This window comes from Mizuhopecten yessoensis, unplaced genomic scaffold (genome assembly GCF_002113885.1).
Source record: "Mizuhopecten yessoensis strain PY_sf001 unplaced genomic scaffold, ASM211388v2 scaffold11179, whole genome shotgun sequence".
NCBI classification, from domain to species: Eukaryota; Metazoa; Mollusca; class Bivalvia; order Pectinida; family Pectinidae; genus Mizuhopecten; species Mizuhopecten yessoensis.
The window spans coordinates 1,218,641-1,245,654 of record NW_018408919.1 but is presented as its reverse complement, the minus strand read 5'-3'; the positions used below and the strand labels follow the sequence as shown (position 1 = coordinate 1,245,654).

At 32.5% G+C, this 27,014-nt stretch overlaps 1 protein-coding gene across 5 annotated transcripts; it reads left to right on the top strand.

Annotated features, from left to right (window-relative positions):
- The first annotated feature begins 4,679 nt into the window (after window positions 1–4,679).
- Window positions 4,680–27,014, top strand: LOC110440370 (cell wall integrity and stress response component 4-like). Of its 5 annotated transcripts, none has more exons than XM_021483407.1 (11): window positions 4,680–5,000; window positions 6,288–6,332; window positions 14,086–14,237; window positions 18,739–18,916; window positions 20,009–20,109; window positions 21,045–21,197; window positions 22,656–22,847; window positions 23,486–23,660; window positions 24,758–24,861; window positions 25,666–25,794; window positions 26,651–27,014. In XM_021483407.1, exons 3-11 carry the CDS (start codon window positions 14,189–14,191, stop codon window positions 26,908–26,910), a joined length of 1,341 nt encoding a protein of 446 aa, XP_021339082.1. In that variant the 5' UTR covers window positions 4,680–5,000; window positions 6,288–6,332; window positions 14,086–14,188; the 3' UTR covers window positions 26,911–27,014. The 5 variants fall into 5 exon arrangements, with proteins under 5 accessions (XP_021339082.1, XP_021339084.1, XP_021339086.1 ...); XM_021483411.1 differs by lacking the exon at window positions 4,680–5,000 and adding an exon at window positions 14,909–14,986 and having other exon boundaries at window positions 6,031–6,332; XM_021483409.1 differs by lacking the exon at window positions 6,288–6,332.

The window sequence follows — 27,014 nt, the reverse complement described above, 5'->3', positions numbered from 1 at the left end:
TAAATAAAGAGTCCGTCTTTGTGAATGCTGTTATCTTCTAGACTTTTCGTTACAATAAGTTCATAAGCATGAGATGTTCCGCATTAAAATAAAGGTCATGAAAGGTCCCCTGTATTTGGGGCAGCCTTGTGTAGTGAACATTTCAAGGGCGTAATAAAGTAAGCATTGTTAGTTTTCCTTTTCTTTTTACCAATACAGTACAAAGCATGGTCAGCTTTAGCAACTAATTTCGAATAGAATATCAACAATGCGCAGGTTAACGTTTGCTATAGCATGTTGATTTTAGGACCGCACACAAACATGTTTGTTTCCTATTACATGTCAGAAAATAATAAGGGTAGGTAGAAAGTTAATTTTATTTTAAGTTTATGTAGGAGAGTAATCTTGACTTTAACATTTGGCATTTTCTTTAAATCCCTGCTTTAATATCATTTATTGATGCATTCAATAAAGGGTTTGATTTTACATTGAAATATGGATCAAAGCAAGTACCACAGCATCAACACATACTGACCAATCGGAACTAGAATTCAATATAAAAACAATAGCAACAATTTCGAATGCTCGATAGGCCTATGTGGATATACCCATGGTGGCTCCAACCAATTTAGGGAATTTAGGGACTTATATTTGATAAGTGTGATGGAGAGTATGTGAACTGCAGCGTTTTTAATAATCATGGCGGTGCTTTGTGACATACTCAATTTATCAATAGCTATTCAGTGGTAATGTTATGATGTGTTATTTTTATATACATTTTTAACAGTCATCGAGTGTCCATTTACAGCATTGCTGAAAATTCCATCTTCTATTACATAGTTATATTATACAGAATCGGGCTTCATATACTCATGCCAATATAGCAATATGATATTACCATCTGATGATCACATGTATATTGATATAGTATTCATTCCTGGTTTCCACTGCATACCAATCCATTACCCCCTTCCCTATTCCCGCATTTGTTCTGTTGTTCATATTACTTCATTCTTGTAGCTAGTGTTGAAATAATTAATTATGAACAGGAAACAAATTTACATAAGTGTCATGAAACTTGTTTTGTTTTGTTGTTTCAATGTATTGTCAAAAAATTGCCGTAAATCAAACTCCGATTCGGTTAACAAGGGCACAATTTGGACAAAAGCAACATTAACATAGAAAGTCTTAAAAAAATCAGAACAAAATCAGAACAAAATCAGAAAAATAGGACCAGGTGTTGTGAGAGGGTTAGTGTCGTCTGTTTTATCGGCGATACCCGAGTCCAAATAATAGCACGCTCTTAAAGCGAGAACCGAGGAAATGGAAACGAGACAAAAATGATCTAAAGTACTGTGACAAATTTGGTTTCCATTTTAACGAAATTCTCCTCACATTTAATCACTTTTATTTTCACATGAAATTTATTTCGCGAACTATGGGTGCAGGTTTCGTTCAAGAATATTTGCAGTCACGATTGTGAGAACGTTATTTCAATATCGACGGATATCATTTCATGGCACTACTATTCGAGGGAGATTTAAATATGCATATGCCCCTCCTCGCAAATGTATGTGAATAATTAATCACTTGCACAAATAAATTGATTCACTGTATATTGAAACGATATAATTTTGGTAAGATTAAGTGCATTCAGACCAGAATTTGTTATGACATTCTTCAAGTCCATATAAATTTTAAAAAGTCTAAATTTGACAATATACTACACATGTGCATGTATGTAGAATCATATTTTGAACTGTGATTTAGAGAAAACGTTTAAATTCGGTTTGAAAAATTAACATGATTCCGGGACGCTTTGAATATATGGCACATTTACTTCGGTTCAAAGTGTGTAAGCATACTTGTCATGTAATATCCGGTATACAATTGTGCATGGATCAGTGCACACTGAATATCGCTAATTATCGGTTATATGCTGGACAAAACATACTCTTCATTTTGAACAAATGATACAGGTGATAATAGTACAAAATAAAACTGCGAAACAAAATTATTCCCTCTTGTAACAAATTGTAGCTTTAGTCCTCTTGTTTTATCGTAATTTTCATGTCCGGAACAGTAACACCAGATCAACTGATATCGGCAGACAACTAGCTATGGCCTGGATTCAGCCCAAACACTGATATAAAATCACACCAACACATTAATTACATAAACAAATTGGCTATTATCGAGGACAAAAGTGTGATTAATAGGAAAATGTGGCCACTAATTGGTGGGACTTTCCGTCAGATATAAGCAACATTCTATTCTAAAACATGTGGCCTTAGGGATGCCTGTATCGCTGCCTAAAACGGTAACAACGCCTGGCAAGACCGGATTCGAACCCTGAACTTCAGACTGTCATTCTATCGCTCTAATCGATTGAGCTACATGTACCTGGTCATCGGACATATCTGCCCTGGCCCAAATGTGCTACAGGCATATCCAAAACGAAATTGAGGGAGGTAACTGTATACATTGTATATACGAGAAAATAAACACAGAGCAGCGGGGCAGGGATCCTTAACTAAAATGTAACATTCTGTCGTCGTACAATGCATTTAAATATCGGTTAGCTTAAAATGCAGGTAACGCATTATTATAACTAAAGTCCTTTACTAAAATAACCCGAACTTAAACTTAACGTTTTAAAAAGGATCGTCTGAATTAGATAGACTGATGGACAATACTATAGGTACTCATATCAACACCTCTACTGTAAAGATGAACGCAACACACAGATATATGATTGCACCTTTAAAATTGTTAATTGATAGAGTATGTCAAAATGGATTACACTGCATCGTACAGGTGTTTCGTCTTGTTAGGTCTCCTCGATGATACTACAGTAGTAACCAAAGAGTTGGAAATCTAAATTGGTATAAACTACTGTTGAAACAGAATAGGAGGTGCATAAAACAACTTAATATTGATTTTAAAAAATTGAGAAATACTGGTTAATTTGAAAGTAATATTGAGTTAAGTTACTATGAAACCTTCCACTACTAAAAAGAGAAAACTTTGACCATCAAACGGCTTTAGTTGCAACATTTGAGTTTAATATCGTCTTTTCTCACTTTTTAATGACTGCACATACATCTCCATTAAGTAAAATTAAGTAAAATTCATACATCAATTAATTTCAGTCAATGCGATTAAATATTAATTTTGGAACATAGAAACGGCTCCGTTATAACCACGTAGCGTTAAATAGAAAATCTGAATCAGAAGATCATGTAATCCATTTAAGGATCCCTGTCCCACTACACTGTGGTTTTTCGAATATACAGTTACCTCCCCTTAACTTCTGTTTGATGTAACTGTAGGACAATTAATATTGCGTCAGGACACTTCTGATGACCAGGAAGTTCCGTCGGTTATGGCGATTATATCACTGATCTGAGATCCTACGTTCGAATCTCGGTCTAGACCCGCTGAGTATTTAAAATTGATTACAATTTTGTTGAGTATATATTTGTTATTTCACTTTTATTATTATGTTTTTCATTAAAATCCCGCAAGGTGTATTTTTTTTCAAAGCTTGAGTCATACCGGAAACCTTAAGTTTCCAATACGTATACGTAGTGACAGATTTTGGCAGTGGTATGGCGATCCTTAAGTGGAATTATTTCACTTCGCTCTATAATTCGTCCATTGATAGACGCTGTATGCGTTGTCAATATGTCGAGTAGGCTTGCTTTGTTGTACATTACACTTTTAACAGTCCTATCTACGATAACCCATGCAGATAGGTGTATATACCAGAACACCATATTATATTGAAAATAATTGCTTTCCTTAAAAAGCCGCATTTTGTATTATAAAAACACATAAAGACAGGTTCGTGAATGCGTCTGATTCAATATATATTCATGAGTCAGCTAAGAGTTAATAACGGCCTGTCACTTTCGACCAAAACAAAACTTAAACGAGGCGCATTATCCCTGCTAGGTTTGCATTTAAGGCAAAATTAAGGCATATTGTCGTTTCTTTTGAAATACCTCGCGCAATTTGCTTGTCATATCTAATCGTAAATAGTTAAATAACGCAGTATATCTAATATATTTGTCACCAATGTGTTTACATCTTTCACTGTATTTGTATATGTGTTAATGTACATTTAATAAGATAGGGGAAAAAGCACAAATAAAGTAACAATGTGACAAGAAAATGATAAACATTAAGTTGTTAAAGTTTCAAATAAATAATTCAGAAATCAAAACATTATGCTGACGTAACTCTAAAATGAAGTAACCATCCTTACAGAAAAACCATTGGCGTCATAACGCAATATCAAACTCCTTATCTCTGCTACACAAATTAAGATTTACTACAAACTATAATGGGGGCATCAAACGATCACGCGACCTAGGAACGTTCCGGGTCAGAACCGCTCTACCAGTTGGAAGCCATAACATGTGAAGCATTCATAATCAAAGCCCCTAATAAATAAAAATCTACCTATATTATTTCCTTAACCAGACAAATCTTCCTTTGGAATTTCATTCGATACATTTTAATGGGAATTCACCGGTACATTATATACGGTAAAAGTATAGTTATTTCCGACATATTTCCTTTGTTAAAACATTTGCGACAAGGATACATCATCTACCCACCTGCGAACAAACAAAAAAAACGAAATAAGAAAATAGACTATTAAAGTTCTCAATGTAGATGTCGTTCCTTAAAGTACAATTGACACCCTATTTAGGCGTGACACGAGCAGGAGTACAACAGAACCTGTCATTTCTCGACGTGTGTCGTTATCCTAAGGTACATGACTAGCCATAATTGGTTACAAAATAAACATATCAGTTATTTTCATTTTTAGTTTAGAATTTTCATATTGAGGGATGGACAATCGACAGAAAAGAAAAACACACTGACACCACCTGAACTCTAAATCTCCTATTTTGAATGATAACACACGGATATTTACAACACACATGACTCACATGTTTGGGATGAGAAGAGCGAATATCAGGAAAAACGGAAGCCTGTTCGTCAGAGAGGTATGTTGATATTATCATTAACAACTAATTGTTGAATATTTTCTATCCGGACGTTTTAACCTTTTGAGAGGTTTCATAAGCAGAAACTAAAACGCTTAGTTCTAATAATACTTAGGCTTTGTTTAAAATAACCAAAATTGGATAATTCAAAGAATTTTTATCATACACATTCAAACATCTTTTACCGACACAGAATAGTCAACTGGATTGGGCACAACTTGTTACAACTTACTAGGCCCTCTCCCAAAGAATTATAAAGCTTACGTGTGTTATATATTTGAATATATCAAAATAAAATAACAAGACCAACATGAAGACGATTGTAACCATAAATCAATATCACATTTCTCGACTGACTTGTTTTCATTATGCACAAGCACGATTTCAGCGTACATATCATTTAACCTTTATGTTGAAGTTCTTTTTTTCTTTATTTTAATTTGTGCCATGAAAGTTAAAATAACTGTAATGCATTTCATGTGAAAAAAGTGATAAAAATGAATTGAAAAGGAACTTCAAAAAATAAAAGATGAAAAAATTATGAAGAACTGGTTTCATGATGGATATCAAATACTTTAAAGAAATAAAATTCCCATTTAGCTGGCTCCGTTAAAAATAAAATTGGATATCTTTTATATATTACTTTGTAGTTTTATATTTCACATTTACTTCAATGACTTGAACAAAACCAGACATAAGACACCCAGGACCATATGTAAGCATTATTAGCTTTCAACAGTCCAAATATTATTTTTCGATATTATGATTTTGTCTCCATTCTCAAAACAATGTGTATTATTATTAAATTTTTTAAAGCAATTTATTTTAAATCCAAACACGTGCCAATTCCTTCATATTTTTTTCTCGAAATTTAAAATAATAACAACGTTTGAAATACTAAAAGTTTAATATTAAGATGATGATGATGATGATGAATAGGTGAGAGTATTTTGTATGACTGTGAGAGACGCAGCCAGGGTAGAAAAGTAAAGAGTCATCGGAGGATACATTGTTCACCTGTGTTCGGTATAGTAAGAAGTATGATTTTTCACCTCTTTTGGTGGTATCTGAATACGGGCCGGACGGACATAGGGAAGGTATCGTATTTCACTAAGAGTCGGTAACACTCGGATGAAATTACCGTGACTTCGGTCCCGTTCTCTCCGGAGAAATGATGTTGCCACACCTGATAGGAAGTTCTCTAGCTTTCGATTTTAAGTTTATGGTTGAAAGTGATCTGGGCCTAGTTTGAACATAAACATGATTCCTGTTCGTCTATGTTGCCAGTGCTCTGCTGAACATGTGATGATCACGGTTTTGTAGGAAAGAAAGGTAAGAAGTTTTAATGTTTTCAGTATGGCTAATATATAAACGCATAGACCTTTTTTTAATATTGCAGACCTTTTATTTGAAATTATGATTTATAGCTAGATCATCATTCTTATCCTGTTTTAAACGGTATTCGTATTTGAAATACAGTTTAAAACATCTTCCAGATTGATGATTTGGAAAATGACGCAGAGTCGCATTACAATTGTTTATGTGCAATATTAAGATAAACAGGTTCAAATATCACCATTTTGTTAACATAAATGCAATGTTTATATCTTTAAAATTTCGTGCAATTTTTTAGAAATAAAAATGCCGTCCCTGTGAATTCATTTCAAATGTTGCGTCTTTGCTTTGAAGTGTCACGTTTAAACATTTTAGAAACTACATGATTTATTGATGTTTGTTAATTAAATGACTCGGCGTTTTTGTCAAGCTGTCAGACTATTTAGATTAAAAATAAAATTTATCAGGGAATTATATAAGTTAAAATGTACAGACGAAGGAAGTACAAATTGATTATTGCATACTGTAAAATCACTAATTTTTGTGGGTTTCTTATTTCGATGATTTCGTGGGCAATTTTCATCCATGAATTCCAAGCTCCACATTATTACACGTTTGATATAAATCAATTATCCGTTTGTGTGGGTACTAGTAATCCACGAATTCATGTTCCCACGAAATGGTGTGTGTGTGTGTGGGGGGGGNATACACATTGTTGCAACGTTTATTCTGTTGTAATGCGTAATCTTAAATATACGAAGTAAACATGTGTGATAACTATATAAATATAGCATTTTAATCTCGTTATTTACTGTTTTTAAAATCTAAATAGAGTTTTCCATTGACTTTGTATATGTTATCATCGGGGAAGATTTGTACTTTATTGACCTTATGAAATTCAGAAGAAGTCTCCTCTCTGCACTGATTTAGTGCACCTCGAGAAAGATAAACAATTATATATATATATATCCGAATCAGAAACATGTATAAATCTTAGTGAATTATTTGCTATATCTCGGATTAAATTTCACATTTTATAAAGTAGATTATGTCTTTCATGGTTGTGTTACGTCATGGCCCAATCTTAAACTGCTTGTCGAGAAATAAAAATATATCAATTTTATTTAGTTTACAATGATTATAAAAATAAGTTGTTACACCTTATATTTATTACTCTTGTTGACCCGGATATCAACGCGCGGGGGTCTTCGTGTAGGAGGAAACCGGAGTACCCGGAGAAAACCCACGTAGTCGGGAAGATGACCTTATACTTTTTCACGTCCGATCGGGAAATTGAACCCCAGTCGGGAAATATGACCCAACAATATATAAAATACAAGCTGCAAGAATATTTGCACAACCTTACGCAAATGACTAACACATATATTATTATAGTTCCATATGATAAAAAAAAAATCTAAATAATGTCTTGTTCAATATCTTATGCTTTAGAGGACACACACAATCAACAAAACAATGCTGGTGATGTAGTCAGGAAAATAATATCAAATAAAACAAGATTTGAAATATATAAATCAAACAACCGTAAAAAGAATAGCATAGTTTTAATAAGGATATACCCGACTACGAAAGCTTACTGATTAATTGAGGGTAAATATAGTATGCACTAAAATACAATGCTAACTGAGTAATTGAACTTTAATACAGCATACACCCGCATACAAATCACTGTGAATCAATATTAATACACCATACAATGAAATACAAGGTAAAGTAGCCAAAGCTTCAAAATAACACACTGTAATAACACAACTGAATATTAAACACAATCCTAGACTCAATACAACATACTGTGATATATACACCAATACAACATACTGTGATATATACACCAATACAACATACTGTGATATATACACCAATACAACTCTCTTTTTAATTTTACACATAAAACATTACTATGCATGCTTTCTCCTTTCTGTCTCGGCAATATTTTAGACCAATTTGGTTGTCAACCCTTTTGGTCCCAAGCTTCACCGATAAATCTTAGAAGGACGATAGTGCAGTGTAAATACTGTTTTAACCACTGTATCTATTACCAAATATATAGATAGATCACAAGTGTGTTTGCCTTACGTCCAAGTTTCAGTGTGTCTGTATTATAAGCACCGTACAGCTAGCCCCATTTTGTTGTATACTTTTTTATGTATTTATGTAGCTCCTTTAATTAGCGGAAAAGGCTAAACAGCATTTATTAACTGTACAAGGCAAGTTAAAACCTGAACACTCTTGGATATTCAAATAGATACATCATTTATTACTCATAGAAACCACCTGCTGTTCTCCAGACATCACGACTGGTATTTTGGAGCGTGTCAATACCCAACAAGATTGACTTATAATGTTTGTATGCCATAAATGTAGAATGTTTTTAATGAATATCGGCAAGAATAATTTGTCAACAATGCTTTAAAGGCCCATCATTTAGCAGTAACCAATCTTTAAAATACCGTGCATGCAAAATCGTTACAATATGTAGACGCGTTGCATGCCTTATGCGACGATGTTCTAGTTAATTACCATTATTGGTGCATAAAGTGTAACGCAAAAAAATGAAATAAACTCGGCAGGAAAGCGACCGGCGACGTTCCACAGCACGATTTTTTAATTTTTTTATTTGTAGTTTGATAATGGTGTTTGGTTTGAGTTACCAAGTTAATGTAAGTTTTGTGTAAAGTTAATTGCCATTTCATATTACACGAGTCAATGGAACTTAGTCTGATTTCCTGTAATACAATTTTAATGACATTTTTTCGAGTATAATACATTCTAACAGTCGACATTTGTATTTCCTGCAGACATGAAATCAAACAGAAATATTTTAAAAGAAAAATTACAAATGAATATACAGAGAGTGAATATATAGATAAAGTAAATAAATATCAACAACGTTTTGTAGAGCTAACGTGACGTTCAAAAGTCAGTCGAGTTATATAAAGTGTAAAAATTACTTCTTTACTGCGTTTTATATGAAAAGTTATATATTTACAATTTTTAGTATTTATTGTTATCGGCCAAACCATTAACTAATTATAGTTTTGATTTGTGCGTTGACGCTGTGTTATTTTGACCTCTTTTTAAAAATAATCATCTAAATTTTGGAAATCATCCTCAGATAAGTATCCCGAACCGTGTTATTATATTTAAGAAGAAATGAAAACAAAATCATCTATTTCATTAAAACTGACAATCCATCGTTATATATTTTTCCATGGTTATAATTCAGGCGGACTTCATTTAAGTGAATTCTTTTGATATTATTTAGATAGGAAACTTAATACTGCTAAAGGCAGTTGTATTGTTCACTACTTAATCTTGTCACACGCATATCAAACAATTCCAAAAGAACATGATAATCATCATCACATTTCGGACAGGTAAGTAAGTTAAAGCTGGGATCTTGGCAATTTCCGTTGTCATTGGTGTTTTTGTTGAAATGAAACAGGGAACATCTGTCGTGTCTTCTTTCAAATCAAAGATTTCCCCAAGTTTACCTTGCATCAGCGCATGCATTCAAGTTATTTATTCACAAACACACTATAGTGATAAACATCTCACCTCTAATAGCTAATCGGTATACAAGGAGTAGTTAACAAACCGGTCGTATCTAAAACACCTGCTTTCTTTAACAAGCATGATCTAAAAAAGACAAATAATTGGTTACCAAACTAAAAGTTTACTAACTACGGTCGAATTGGTCATCTGTCAAGATTACATAAGTATTAAGAACATGCAGACCGGTTAATTCGACCAGGATGTTTACCCTATCAAACCTTGTTTTTCTTGCATATCTTATTTCACTTTGAAGATATTTGGCTGTCCGAACATTGCCTTCCATAAACGCCTACATAGAAAAACGGGTGTGGTACACATACCTATCGCAAACAAATGTTTAGTGCAATGGGGTTCACGTTTCACAAATGTATTCATATAGCCATTCATGAAATACTTCTGATTGTAAATTACTAATTGAATAAATGTGAACTAAAATTTGCACAAAGAAAACTTTTTCAAAGTCCATATTTAGCACAACTCACCTTATGTATGTGTTCTTTTTCTAAATTGCTTCATATATTGGAATACACAAAACATATATTATTAGTTAAATACAAATAAATAATTTGTTGTGACAATGGTAAATAGCTCTTATATAGGATTTCAAATGGTCATATAAAGACGATTTAAAAAGGGAATTCCACTCGTTGAGTATATATTTAGCCCTCGATTAGCCTGATATACATTAAATGCGTTAAGGTAACAATTCTTTTGCATCCAACACAATCAACAGCTGAGAGTATGCTTTCTAAATGTACAGTAATAAAGAGCAAACATCGCGTTGAAATACTTTAGTTATTTCGGTACATCTGATATAATGTTCTAGATTACTCAAACATTGTTACCTCAAAAAAATACAGAAAATAAAACTCTAATCAAATATTATATATTATATTCACGATCATATATGGGTTTTCATTTGTTTGGGGAAAAAATAACCGTAGTTGTACACTGCACAGCTACATGTATAAAAACTACTGCTGTTTAACAGGCGTGGCTTATCGAAATGACATGTATCATTTATATGTGTTTCAACAAGCTTTTTGCTACAGGAACTCAAAACTCAAAATTTCCAGAAACTCACATATTGTGTCTGGCTGCCACGATATATTGTAAGGTTAGGAGATGATAACTCCAGTTTATAAAATAATGGTTATTGATTGAATATCAGTGTTGACTGCTAATGAATAAGGTTTTTAATTAGGTCCATGAACTCATTCACCCCTTAAATTCCATAATGAAGAAATCCTAACCTTTGAATTGGAAGAGTTCAAATGTGTCATCAGGGGTGAATGAGTTAAGAATGCTGCAGTAAACAGGTTGATGTCAAATATGTATTTTACAGCTGTGTTTTTCCGATTTCAGATATAACGTAATGAGTACCGCACTAAGGAAAGGAGAAAGTATCAATACCTTTGTAATCTTATCGCAATATGAATCTTATTCACAAAAGAGTTCCTAGGAATTAAGTGAAATGTTCTCTCCTTTTTTTATGTATTTTTTTTTTATCTAAATACTCATCGAAAAGGACATAACTCTAACACAAATCACATGTATAATCCGAAATGTAGAATATACCCTTCAATTTAATTTAGCGAAACATGCTGATATAAGCTTCCAGTTTTCTTTTCATACTAATGCATTCTTCTGTTATTTTCACTGCTGCTTCATTAGAGGTAGCTATTCAAAAAACCTAAAGAGATTTGCTGATAGGAGATTGTTATGAGTTATGCTGTGAATACGGCCGCTTATTTCTTGTTAATTCTAAAGGTAGTTCGAAAGCTGTCACGATTCAAGGAGCTTTGTAATCTGAGTTTAAATTTAAATGGCAGTGTGTCGATGGTCGCTGGCTTTTCCTTTGTGTTGTAGTATATACGCAGTTTCCTTTCACTACCACGAGATTAAGGTATTTCGTGATGTAGTGCAAATACAGCCACGCCCCTGCTAGTACGATAACCTAATCAAAATACCAATAGAAAAATAATACCGCCTTTTTTTCATGCTACCGAAACGTAATAAGTCGTCCATCGTTAACTAAGCAGTAAGGTAAATGAGGTAAAAAAACGAACGGGGATGTGTCTTGTATTTACCTCCTTAAATAACTTCTAGTGAGTAAACATGTGGCGAGACTTGTGTTTTTTTAGGTTTCAATTATCTGTTCCAATGGTCTGTTTCAATGGATTCGTAACTAAGCCTAACTGGATTTTATACATGTCGTTTACATACATAAAGTTTATAGTTATACTTTAATAATATCTTGTATATATACACTTACTAGATTAGGCATAGTAGTTAATAGTTATAACGTTTTCATATTTTTAAGATGTATGCATTGTTTATATGTATGTACCTTGACCACTCATGTTATTAAAAGTAACATAGTTTTCATATTTGTAATATTTATATATAGTTTATTGCTTTACAGTTTAATATTTATAAATTGTATATATACATGTATCTTGGTCATGCAAAATAATTAATCGTGATATTGTTCTCGTATTTCTAATATTTATACATTTTTATAAACATATTTGCTGTCCGTGCATGTGAGTTAATAGTTATTTACATGCATTTTTTATTTATGTTACATTTAATCTACCTGGTTGAAATGGAATTCTTCATAAAATAATATATTACTTTTCACGAAACATGTGACATAAAAAGTGTTCAGTAGATGGACATGAAAAATTGCGTGATGTATTTTGATAAAAAGCATGCAAACATTTTATCTTCATTAAACAATTAATGAATGCTGCATTGTTGCTTGCAATTTATATATGATAGATATAATACAATAAAACCAAACATCTTATAACATAGATCAAAACAAGAGATTCAAACAAATGTAAATTTGCATAGTTAGGCATACATTATATGATACATGGATACAAATACAAAGGGCACAGTCAACACTACAATTAAGCATATTATGACTAATTAACTACATAAACTCGTTTATTATCATTTCTGATATATAAATGTTGCTATCAATCAAATCTTTCTATAAATCAAATTGATAGATTTGAAATTTAATTGATTTTTGTTTTTATTTCTTGTTTATGGTCACTTAGACATCTGGTCGTAACACCTTTCAATCTTTGTTATTATAAAATAACTTCTCCCATGTGGTCCAGAGTTCGCAAAGACGATATAGATGGTTGGTTTTTCTCGACGCAATTATTCTTAATTTAAGATCATTCATTTAACACTTATGTATATTATTAAAATTATAACAATCCTCTTTCAGATGATCGATAATTAATGTAACAATTTCCAAAATGCCACATCTGTATTTTATGTTTAAGCAATTGCAATGTCAATTTAATATATAGAATGATCAAACGATCCGGGTGTCCTCAATGAAGAAGAGGACGCTAATCCTTCAGGAACACCTGGGTATCTTCTCAATAATTTCAGTGGTATCCATTCGAATTATGATTTTGTTGACACTTCGGTATTCCCTTTTTACCTACAATGCAATTTGCACACTCCTCAAAATCTGTCAATCCCAATGGACACAACTTCACTTGGATCTATTTAGCATTAAGATTCAGCTTTAGTTTTTTTTATATGGTTTTTCAAAAATAAATCACACAGGCACCATTTTACCATTCATATTTCCCTTGTACTTCTCCAAATTTATTTTTCTTTTTGTTCATTTTCCCCCCTAGTTTTATCGATTTTGAGTCCAAGTTAGGAATTTGTTGACATTTCGTTTTTTTCTTTGAGTATTCATTTTTTTATATATATATTTATCTATGTATTTGAAGGCAGCAGTAGGAACAATAATTAAGGTAATAACATAACACTTAGGTTAAGACTACACTGAAGGCATAGAGGGAAATATTAAAGTCCGGATAGCAAATGACAAATTATACTTGATGCTCGAATATCTAATTTTTCTTGAGATAAACAAACACGGACACAAAACAACTATTATGTATGCATTGAATAACCTCTTACTATAAAACCCATTGACACAAAACACTGATACAAAATAGCTGTTAAGCGTGTAGAAACAAGACAATAATGCAGGATGAAAATTCGTAACTAAAACCAGCCATGGGAGTCGATGTAGCCCTTTGTCCGGCCGCCGTACTGACATTGTTAGGTAATATAATTACACTGTGCACTGGATAATTCGTAAATTCCTTGTCGGCTATCTTATTTACAGTCACTTCCTGCGGTATATACCAGGGTGAATGTCGACAGTGGTCCTATGAGGCTAATGTCCCCGTGCTCTCGGTGACCAAGAACAAGACATTAGTCCAAGGATTATGCGAAACCTGACTCTCATCAGTGCTCTGCTGCTAGCACTGTACACGGGTAAGTTAACTTTCGTGTCATATATACTAAGATTGATTAGACAAACACGTCAACCCCTACACTATTTCTGAAATAATTGATACACTTTTCAAAACATCAACAGTAAGCACGTGGCGTGTTAGAAACATTCGGCTAGTCTAAAATAAGGAGGAGTAGCAAAAGAGCTTTTATGTCATTCTATTGGGAGTTCATGACCTTTCAAAGTGTCGAACTTGTTCGAATGGAGGCGACACCAGATGTTCTTAATATCGTTGTATTGATAATACTAATTGTGTAACAAATACGATTATTTTCTGTTGTATCTCCAAAAGCATAAATATGACATCGATTGTGTGTGTGATGGTGGTTACAGAAAGAAATGAATTATACTGACAGAGAACTGCTGAGACAAAGCGTTGTTTGACAACCCAAATGACAAGACGTGTCCCTACTAGTCTATGAGCACAGAGTAAGGGGAGTAAGGAGGAGGGGAGGGAGGAATAACTCTTTCATGTCAAATACCCATAGTGTTTTGTAATTTAAAAAAAAAATGAACATTAAAGAGGGGAAATAATGATAGTTCATTAACACAATAATTTACGATCACTTGCCCTCCACCACTGGGTCGCGAGTTCGAGGCCTACGTGGGTTAGTGGCCAGGTATTTGACGCATGTCGTTTGTTTTTCTCCAGGTACTCCGGTTTTCCTCCACTACCAAAATCAGGCTCGTTTTTAAGGATCCCCATACCGCTGCCAAAACCTATAACTATGTAATTGAAACTGTTTTATTCTGCATGACTATAGCTTTGATGAATTATTTCAGAAAAGAAAATCATGCCTTTTGGGGGATTTTTTATGAGAAAAAATTAAGATGAAGTAAACAAACCATAATCAACACTAGTGTTCTGTGTTTAAAAAACGTCAGCGGAGATTAACCGAGATTCGAACATTGAATTCAGATTGTAATACCATTGCTCTAACCGTTTGTGCTACCTGGGAAGTGTACAGGCCAAATGGTGCTACATGTATAGCAAAATGGACGTTAAGGGGAGGTAACTGTATAGTAAGTAAAAAACGTGATGCAGTGAAACATGGGTCCTTAAATGAAGGCACTGTAGTCTAGTGATAGGACGCCGGGCTCGTGACCGAAGGGTTGCGTGTTCGAGTCACGGCACTGTGTTGTATCTTTGAGCAAGATACTTTACTCCGCTTGTTCCAGTCTACTCAGCTTTAAAAATGAGTACGTGGTTGTGCTGCGCTATAATTGTTGAATGCTAGCTGCTAGCGCCGAATTGGCAGCTCCGGCTGTATGATCCCCAGTGAGTACAGAAAATATATATGCTGGTTGCAAAGGCCCTATAACCACGGATAGTAATTTGTGAACCGCTTTGAGACGACCAACGAACTTGGTTGTGATAAAGCGGTATATAAAAACCTCGAATTATTATTTATTATTATTAAATTACAGTATATGTTAAAAGGACGTTAAACACGAACAAATCAAACAAACTAATTCAAATATGTATGACACCATTGCATTAGAACAACACTTTCACAGCTAAGCTATATATTATTTATCTTCATATTTTCATGTGTTCTGCTATCATTATACATGTTTGTCAAACGACTATGAATTTAAGAGAACCTTGTATAAAAAGACAAACTGATGGATTTTGGGTGTATATAAATAACATTAATTCATGAATTTATAAGCGGAGCGTGTCTTTTTTATTGAAATGTAATATCGTCTTACAGGTTTTTTCGGTATATGACTCAGCCTTCAATGTAAGATTCTTACTTTATGCAGAAAAATTATCATATAAGGATTTAAATAGATGTATTATTCTGCTTTATATCAGGATAATCGGAAAAGACAGGCTAAGTGACAAAAGCTGGATGTATAAATATCTACATATTTATCATCGTTAACCATCTTATGTATGAACTTACGTTGATATGTGGCCTTAAGGTGAAGTAAAAATATACCTCTCTGCATCGACTTAATAAAACTTCAAACTCGTGCTCCTTGGTTTCAATTTTCTAGTGGTTATTATGTATGAACTCCAGTGAACGTAATCATATTTAGAACAACTAACTTGTTATTAAGCTGTGTTTGAATGCTGAACAATCTCTTAATTTTCGTAAGATTTAAATTTTCGCTTAAATACGTGAGGACAGGTACTATAAAATCTTGTATCGATAATTGTTATCTATTTTGAAGTTACACCTTCTCAATCGCGAATCATAGTTCATGAAATAAAGTGCTAACAAATTTTTGTATTTACAATAGAGATTTGCTTTTAAGCAGTGTTTTCATGTAAATCTATCGCTTGTGGATTATTTATTGAACTTTATCTGTTCCTGTATTTGTGATGAATCTTAACCTGTATGTAAACTCTTAATGTGCTAAAGCGTTTATAGATTTGTATACGATTATTTGGTTATAGATCCGTCGCTGCGATTTACCTTTATGTAAATTTCTTGAAGAGATCTAGCTTTATGTATATATGTTGACGAGATCAATCTATTTGTCAATCAGTTGAATATTTTGTATGTACGATATAAATCTGTATGTCAGTCAGTTGATTTGAATTTTCTGTATGTACGAGATTAATCTGTATGTCAGTCAGTTGATGAGGAAGTTCTGTATGTACGAGATTAATCTGTATGTCAGTCAGTTGATGAGATTTATTTTTCTGTATGTACGAGATTATTCTGTAGGTCAGTTAGTTGATGAGACTTTAATGTATGTACTATATTATTCTGCATGTCAGTCAGTTGATGAGCATTTTCTGAATGTACGAGATTAATCTGTATGTCAGTCAGATGATGAGGAAGTTCTGTATGTACGAGATTAATCTGTATGTCATTCAGTTGATGAGATTTATTTTTCTGTATGTATGAGATTATTCTGTATGTCAGTCAGTTGATGGACATTTTCTGTATGTACGAGATTATTCTGTAGGTCAGTTAGTTGATGAGACTTTAATGTATGTACTATATTATTCTGCATGTCAGTCAGTTGATGAGCATTTTCTGAATGTACGAGATTAATCTGTATGTCAGTCAGTTGATGGGATTTTTCTGTATGTACGAGATTATTCTGTATGTCACTCAGTTGATGAGCATTTTCTGTATGTACGATATTATTCTGTATGTCAGTCAGTTGATAAACATTTTCTGTATGTACGAGATTATTATGTATGTCAGTCAGTTGACGAGACTTTTCTGTATGTACGATATTATTCTGTATTTCAGTCAGTTGATGATATTTATTTTTCTGTATGTACGAGATTATTCTGTAGGTCAGTTAGTTGATGAGACTTTAATGTATGTACTATATTATTCTGCATGTCAGTCAGTTGATGAGCATTTTCTGTATGTACGATATTATTCTGTATGTCAGTCAGTTGATGAACATTTTCTGTATGTACGAGATTATTCTGTATTTCAGTCAGTTGATTAACATTTTCTGTATGTACGAGATTATTATGTATGTCAGTCAGTTGATGAGACTTTTCTGTATGTACGATATTATTCTGTATGTCAGTCAGTTGATAAACATTTTCTGTATGTACGAGATTATTCTGTATGTCAGTCAGTTGATGGGACTTTTCTGTATGTACGATATTATTCTGTATTTCAGTCAGTTGATGATATTTATTTTTCTGTATGTACGGGATTATTCTGTATGCCAGTCAGTTGATGAAAATTTTCGGTATGTGCGAGATTAATCTGTATGTCAGTCAGTTGATGAGATTTATTTTTCTGCATGTACGAGATTATTCTGTATGTCAGTCAGTTGATGGGACTTTTCTGTATGTACGATATTATTCTGTATTTCAGTCAGTTGATAAACATTTTCTGTATGTACGACATTATTCTGTATGTCAGTCAGTTGATGGGACTTTTCTGTATGTACGAGATTATTCTGTATGTCAGTCAGTTGATGAGCATTTTCTGTATGTACGAGATTATTCTGTATTTCAGTCAGTTGATGATATTTATTTTTCTGTATGTACGAGATTATTCTGTATGCCAGTCAGTTGATGAAAATTTTCGGTATGTACGAGATTAATCTGTATGTCAGTCAGTTGATGAGATTTATTTTTCTGTATGTACGAGATTATTCTATATGTCAGTTAGTTGATGAGATTTATTTTTCTGTATGTACGAGATTATTCTGTATGTCAGTCTGTTGATGAGAATTTTCTCTACGTACGAGAATTATCTCTATGTCAGTCTGTTGATGAGAATGTTCTGTATGCACGAGATTAATTTGTTTGTCAATCTATTGATTTTCTATATGTACATTGTTGATGAGATTTATCTTTATGTAATTTGTTTGACGTGTTGTATTTGTATGTAGATTCGTTTGACGAGTTGTATTTGTGTGTAGATTAGTTTGGCGAGTTGTATGTTGATTTGTTGTTGAGCTGTATCTATTTTTTATTTCTTCTCATATATAATAATATAATTACACAGATATAGTATGTTGAATCTAAGTTTGTTTTATAATAAGGTTATGTGTTTCCCTCGTGCACATACCCCTGGGGAGCCGGGCCATGGAAAGACACCCTCGGACGAACAGCAATAACCTTCAGTGCCAGCAATATGCAAGGCTATGGCCTCACCTACAGAGGTTCTTCTGTCTCAACATGGACTTGCCTGTTCCTTAATGGAGATTTGATTCTCTCAAGGTAAAATTTTAATTCTCATTAACAACTCCTCATCTTCGTTTGGCTGAATTAAAAAATATTCTTATGTTTGAAAATTAAACAGTATGTTATGTTATTTATAATATAGAGTTTACCTTAGTAAGACAAAGTAAAAAACATCATTTTCTTATTGTACCTAAACCTAAAGGGGTTCAAACCTAAACTGGTGTCCTCCAAGATGATGATTAAATTTAAATATTATTTAGTATTCATAATTTATTTGACAGTGTTTTATGTAATGGAATAAATTACAGCTTTATGCTATATATATTATCTTACATAAGTTTTCATTTCATATTAAATTTATGAAACGAGTCTAAGAATTTTTCAATTTAGCGAGCCTCTGGCGAATTTCATAAATTTTATATGAAATGAAAACGTGTGTAAGAATAACATAATCAAGATTTGTGCCATCTATTCGTGTAAAACGCCAATTTTCATGCAACATTGAAATGTAAAAAGCCGCCATTTTGACTCCAGTGCGTTAGTCTCTGACGTAACAATTGAAACTTACAACAATCACAGGGCTGTTAGGTCATACTACATGGGTTAATACGCAAAATATTATGACATGAGTATATCCACTGGGTAACACAGTAAATTATGTGATAAAAATACGTTCCTAGTTGAGAAAAATAAGGAAACAGCTGGTTGTAAACCGTACAAACATTTTTAACGAGTTGTACTTGTCTCCTATTTGTATGTTTCTCAAGTTTCAATTTAATGATAGCTTCCATATACTTTTACATTAGATTAAGGGTGCCATTGTATCCGTTATAATCGCGAAGAAGGGTTCCATTCACATTTGTTTCTTGTAATGTTTTCATTTTATTTTGATTACTATTCCTTCTATATAAAAGATTAATTAACCAAAATCAGGTTTTTTCTGGCTTATATTAACTTTATCATACTTTTCTTGAAAAGGTCTGAGATAAATTCAATAATAGTGATCCATTTTTTGTACAATCCTTTTTTTTCTACAATTGTAAAATATGTGTTGTTCTATTTATAGAATACTTTCTTGAAAAGGTCTTATTTTGAACATCCATACACCTCTATTATCTATTTGTTCAGATCGTCGTCAATAAACGTGGCAGGCGATGATTACTATCTGTACGCTTGTATGCTGGTCAAAACTGTATCCAGAAACAAGTTCTACTACCATCTAATGTCAGGTAAGTACAACCCTAGTCATTCAAATTGTTATATATTTTTTTATATTTTTATTGAGTTGGTCATATATTCCGCTGTTATCTTCTAGCCCTATTAGGGTCAATTAATCCCAAAAAAGAATCAAACCGTTTTTATTGTTTATTTAACGAATATTCTGTTTCAATGTGTCACATGTTCTACCTTGTTTATATTTTATAAAACCTACAAGACAAACAAATACATATATACGTTGTTTACTTTATGCATACTATTTTCAAATACAATTTTTGTCAGTGAAGACTTTCAAGGTCTATTATTACCTTTATATCAAGCCTCCGTCGTTATATCATTAAACCTCTTCACAATGCCGAAAATCCGATTGACAAGCGTTGGCAGTAAAACAAGGTTTAGGTTTAAGCAAAACGTACAGGTACCTAGAACTTGCTTACCAGACCGTGTTGGTTAAAGTTCACGTATTTATATGTTTTTCGTTGCATAAACAGCAAAATTTGCATCACAGATTTTGTATTTTTCTTAAATGTGATGTGTATGTAAATTTCATTTAAAAGTGTTGCATTACTATATTGCCAAAACCGTATGTGAAAGAAGTACGTAGTAGAGTAAATAGTTTTCTAATTATAATATCAAGAGTACTACGTTTACAGCTGAGAGTACCAGACCTCTATATTGTATCTCCAATGAAGGAGAGTTTCAATGTGTTCGGCTTTTGTCTTTCTTTCAGTTGCTTATCAATTTGCTGAGGTCAAAAATTTACATTATGAAAGAAACCTGTTAATTTAAATAACACCTTGTCTTAAAACTATTTCCACCATAGAGATTCCTTCCCCGGAAAAACGCGAAAGGAACCTTTCCATGTTTACAAACAGAAGAAAACGGTGGACCGTTGTACGTATGTAATACGAGAAAATGCTTATTTTACTTCCTATTGTCTTTCTAGACGTTACTACAGGGATAACCAGATCGGGTGTATCTCTCCGAATTGCTGCAAGAATGACGTCAGAAACAGTGTTAGATATATGTACTATATGTGCGCAGAATCCCTCATCAATCTCACTTCTGGTTACTAAGTATACTGTTATGACATCAGCCGGTAAGTAGCTATGTATTTTCCCCATTTTGTTTACTTAAAACGTTAACTGTATTCATTTCTGTAAAAACAATAATAGAAAATTAAAAATTATGTTTAGAATTATTAAATACTGTTTAAATATAGTTTACACTAGAGGAGCTGCTCTGTAAATAATATATTTAAAACAATTCGTCTATTTTCTTTTATTAGATTTCACGATTCATTCTGCAGCAGAAAGTTTATTCGAGAGAAACATATTATTCCAGAAGTTTTACAAGGAAACACACGAATTTATTACTACTATATATTTGATTTAATGCTTGACGCACATTTTGATTTACCTTTGAATTACTCCTATCACAATACTGTATGTAGTTTATTTACAGAAGTTTTGAGATACATTGTATCAAATGACATATTTTGAACAGGACTTACATTGAATTCATTCCAAAACATTCCAGTTATCCAAGCACAGAAATCAAAATTCATGACCATATTGCTATCTGTATTCACATTGTTTGAGAAAACATTATCAAAAATGAAAATCTATAGCTCTATATTTTCAGCATGCAATCATATTTATTTTCTGTTTATATGTATGCATGATGACTGATAGCATACTCGACAATAATGATATATGGATTGAGATTCTTTTATCCAGTCGGTAAAAAGTTGTATAATTGATCTCATTGATGTTTTGAAGCTTGAAGAAATATTTAACCAGAAAATTATTAAACTCAGATATTTTATTTCATTTTACATTTAAAAATTTAGACTCAATTAAATTATCCAATCTTGTCCGTCTCATTTGCCCGTGAAATTGCCCAGATTAACTCTACAAATGCGTACGTGTACAATATTTGTTTTCAGATTCAACAAGAAATAATCAAATATAATTAAATATTTCATGAATAATCTGTTTTGCATTTTATTATATGATAATATTGCTGTTTTGAAATCACAACTAAAATAACATCGCCATTATGATGGTACTTTTTTTTACATTTTAATTCGCTTTCGCTTTTTGAACCTCTCTGAGACGACCTACGAACGAGGTTGTGATAAAGCGGAATATAAGAACCTGAAATTATTATCCATTATTTCTTTCTGTTGATTAAAAATGAACAAAGCTATATCATGCACATTGGTCGAATTAGCCTTCTTCTTCAAGGAATATTGAATGGCGAAAATGTTCAAAATAAAACTGGAAAACATAACCTTTTCCCTGTACATGTACTAAATATGATCGTTTTCTTGTTATATTTCATTGTATAATAATTCTCTTCTGTGAAAATATATTAAAATTAAAAAAACCACTAACTATTCTCTCAATGTTTTGAATAAGACTTAATAATATATAAATGTTGTCAATTTTATTGTATATATCAATGGTATTGGCATTATTAAATGTCACAATAATATACAATAATGGTCAACTACAGAAGTAAGTTAATTTTTGTTTAAACGTTCTTTTTTAAGGGACATCGGCTGAAACGAGTGAAATTTCAAATCCATCGTTTGCACCAAATCCTTGTGATCCTTCAACAACACAAGCGACAACTACAACACAACCACCGACGACAACAACTACAACACAACCACCGACGACAACAACTTCAACACAAGCGACAACCACAACCAAGCCGACAACTACTTCGGCAGCAACTAAAAGTAAGTGATGTAGCAACATGCCTGACAATGTATCTAACTTGGAACTAAATCACAATTAAATATCAAAATTTCTACTTTCAATTGCCAAATGCCTTAACTTCTAGTTATACAAATATCAGGCATTTTATTGGTTTTACACCGTGTTTTTTCATTGCAAACGAACATAGATAAACTGCAGTATTTACTCGGAGCAAGTAATCATACTTCATATACTCACAACCAATCACTCGGAAACTCTCGTTTTTCCTTCGGAACCAAAAATACGAAATTAAAAAGCTGAAGTAAATATAACAGAATTTAAAAATTGACCTGCAATATTTTACCTAAATCGTTTGTAAAAATCACAATTTAAAATGTCGCACTTTCTTTTATATCGCGTTATATTTGCCCAATTATGTCTCTTGTATGCAAGTGATCTTGATCCATAAAGTAAAACAGTAGTTATGTTAAAGGTCGGTTAACCTAATTATAACTATTTCACAAATGTGTTGTCCCCGGAAAAGTGTTCAGGCGATGGGTTGTGTAATTTGGATTTGTTCGTTAAAACTATTGAGTGACAGATCTATTGTTTCTGTCTTACACGAATAATGATCAAAGGTCGGAGTCGTCTGGTTTAAATGGATTTCAAAACATTGCAGTGAATCTGACTCCATTACTGACTACACTGGTGAATGGCAGTCCATGGGTCCAGCCTGGTAGCACCAATGCTCAGTTCACACCAACTCAAATCACCGACATGCCAATTACTATCACAGGGCAGATTCAATCCAGCTGGTCTATTGTTACGGAGGAACCAGACTTGTTATTATACAGGTAAAAAGACTTTTTATGTCAGTTGAACAGTCTGGTTTAGTTATTTTCCTGTGTGAATCAGTAGAACCCTTTAAAATAACTGATTTTAGTTCCTTCTGTGATTTAAGACATGTTCACTAGTTTTTTCTACATGTGATGAAAGAAATGCCAAATGTGTTCTTTAGAAAGCCTTCTTTCTCATCCATTTTGTTAATTTAATTTAATTTTTGAGGGTTAAAGTGTGTCAAAATGACTCAATTGTACTGAAGCTGAAGTAAACTTTCATTTTTAATCTCAGTATCAATGTTACGAATTCAGAAAGCTTAATGCTTCTCTTCAAGGCATGGACATATTCTACGACAACGTCACCATGAAAACACACATTTAATTTCTATTATGACGTCATCATTTATTTATAAACAACCGATCACAAGTGCTCTGGAATATTTCGACTTTGATTAATAACATCGCTTTGATAGTATGCTTATTGAAAACAGCATAGTTTTTTTCATTATATACACAAGTTCTTAATGATCACATCTGTTATCAGGTGATTATGAGTTAGTACGTGTCTTGTAGTTAGGTAGGTTTGTTATGCGTTATACGGCATATACAGTTATTCTTATTATATGCATTAAACAAGCCATTATTTGGAATTTGAAAACTAAACAATCTCCTCATAGTACCGCTGTTTTATTTCTATGTTTTGTTTTGGTTGTGTGTTAGTTGTGTTTTTTTGTGTTTTTTGTTTTGTTTTTGTTTAAAACATTATTTTATTTTATTTTTTAGTTGACATTTTGTGTGCGATAAATGCTGTTTTATTTTATTTTACTATTTAATACATATATATATATTTAAATATAATATATAAGATTAGATATCCACATGAAGTACTAGATAAATAAATATAGAAAAAATAAGATATAACGACCGACTAGAAGACTAGCTTTTTTCACCTTTCAAATGACTCTTCAGGTTTCTGAATATAAAAGATATGTATATATATTAAAGAAAAAAATATCTTTTAAAAAAATTGCGTTGTCCCTGTATAAGGGGAATATGGTGATTTGTTTTCACTAAATATGATTATAAATATATACTACTGTTCATGGTTGTAGATCTGACCAGAGGTTTAATATTGATGGTCAGCTTCAATACGGTTTTCTATGCATGGCCATTACATATACGGACGCCAGTAATGTTTATTATTACTTATGGTCAGGTAAGCTTCATAGAGGACATCGATATCGGATATTACTGACTTACAAAAATTAAGTTCACCGGTCAAAATAAGTTGAAGCTATATTGCGGATCAAATTGCTGAAAAATATACAAACAGTGCGATGCACTGGATAATGGAAATGATTTTTGAGAAACTTCAATACCTGCAAGAAACACAATACAATAATAAAGTTATGAAACAATTATTTCCCCAAAATTTAGTGCGTTGATGCAAGAAGCCAAACAGAGTCAATATTTATATTATCATATGATGTATGTTCACTTACCAGGACCATGCTGTTTGTATTGTGCCCAATGGGTTCTTATGTGGTACTAAGGGATCCCCGTACAACTGCCAAAAACTAAAAATATGCTTGGGATTTTTTTATTTCGGTAGGAGTATAACTTTTGTAAATCTTTTCTGAGAAGAAAACAATACTTTGCAGACTATTATTGAAAAATCAATAAGATGAAATTAACAAAATCTTATCAATAAAAATGTTCTAAATGTAACAAAATCAGCTGAACTAGACCGGGATTCAAACCCTGTACTTCAGATTGAAATTCTATTGATCTTACCGATTGAATAATCTGTCTAACGAAATTTAAGTGTCCTGTTCCAAAAGGCATTTTTTTAACATTATATACACGAAATTTGGCATATTTTACTCATGGTAATGCAAGTGTCGACAATAATAAAAGACTGTAACTACTCTAAAACTTTCTTTTACTTCCTTCTGCAATATTTTATGAATGAATGTTCATATATATGTATTGCTTATAATATTTTTGAATTTATATACAGAAAAGAAAGAAAAATATACTACAGAAAGGATACACTTCTCGGCGAACGCTGAAGCAACGCCTGCTGAATGTTGTTGTCCTAAGAACAATATTCCAAGTGTTACTGAGTATAAAATCCTCTCTAAGCAAGGTAAGTCAGATTCACAGACACATCTTATGTTTCTAATTTTGGTACGTCAAATAATCAATGATTTTATCAAAATATTTTCGTTACGGGGTGAGTTGGCAAGTTGTTACATTCGTGTTAAAAGCTGAAAAGTCTTAACCGCACAAACTTGAATTAAGCAAGTCATTTAAGTATCAAAACTGGACATGATTACAAAAATGCACTTCTTTTGGTCCTGTTATACATTCCAATGGTCAATGCTAGGTAAGAGGGAAATATATATTCTTTATGTTATATGTTCGGCCGATAAGCGATACAAAACCACCAAGCATAAATTTTGTGATTTTTTTCTGTTATAATGCAGATGCCCATCGATGCAATTGAAACAAGTTAATGTCTTTGTTTAGACAATACTTAAATAATAAATTGTATCGGTAGTGTGCATAGTTAGCCCCGCCTCTTCCTCTTACTTCCTCTCTTCTTAACATAGAAATACCACTAGAAGAACCCATTATATGTAAGGGGAAAGGTTACTATTGCCTTTACTCTGCATTGCTTAAGAAGTATGTTTATACTATGCTTATTGGCTAACTATCTTCCTATATTTATTTTCTATTATGTATACTATCGAGTGCAGGTTGATGATTGATTTTGTTGTTATACATTGGATATTTAAATATTGAGAACCTATTTAAAGAGTGCCTCATAGGGACTATCCTTTCTTGCTTACTAAATGAATTGTATCCTTTAAAAATAAAGTACAATTATAATTATTATTATTGCTTACTTTTCTAACATGATCTTTTCTAACATTCTTTCAAAAGGCATGAAATTTAATCTAATTAACACAAAGATAAAATTTGAGCATTTTCAATTACAGGTGCACCAAAAGCTATCACTTCTAGCGTCCAGAATCCCAGAGGAAAACTTCCAAAGTGTTATAAAGATGGCGAGGATGACTCAGTGATTTTTTCTATCATATTCGGCATTCCCGCATTGGTTATGGTTTTGGGTTTTATTGTTCTTATTCGTAACTTTGTTCCTCAAGTAGACGTTCGCAGTAATAAATCTTCGCAAGAGCAAAAACACGTCTCTAGATCAGGGTCAAGAAGATCCAGTTTTGGAGAAATACAAGTTTGATATGACGTTAATTAATTTACAAAAGTGACAGGTAAATATCACCATTTTAAACATACATGTCTTTACAATTTTTAGATACAAATCTTATAAAATATTACCTTATA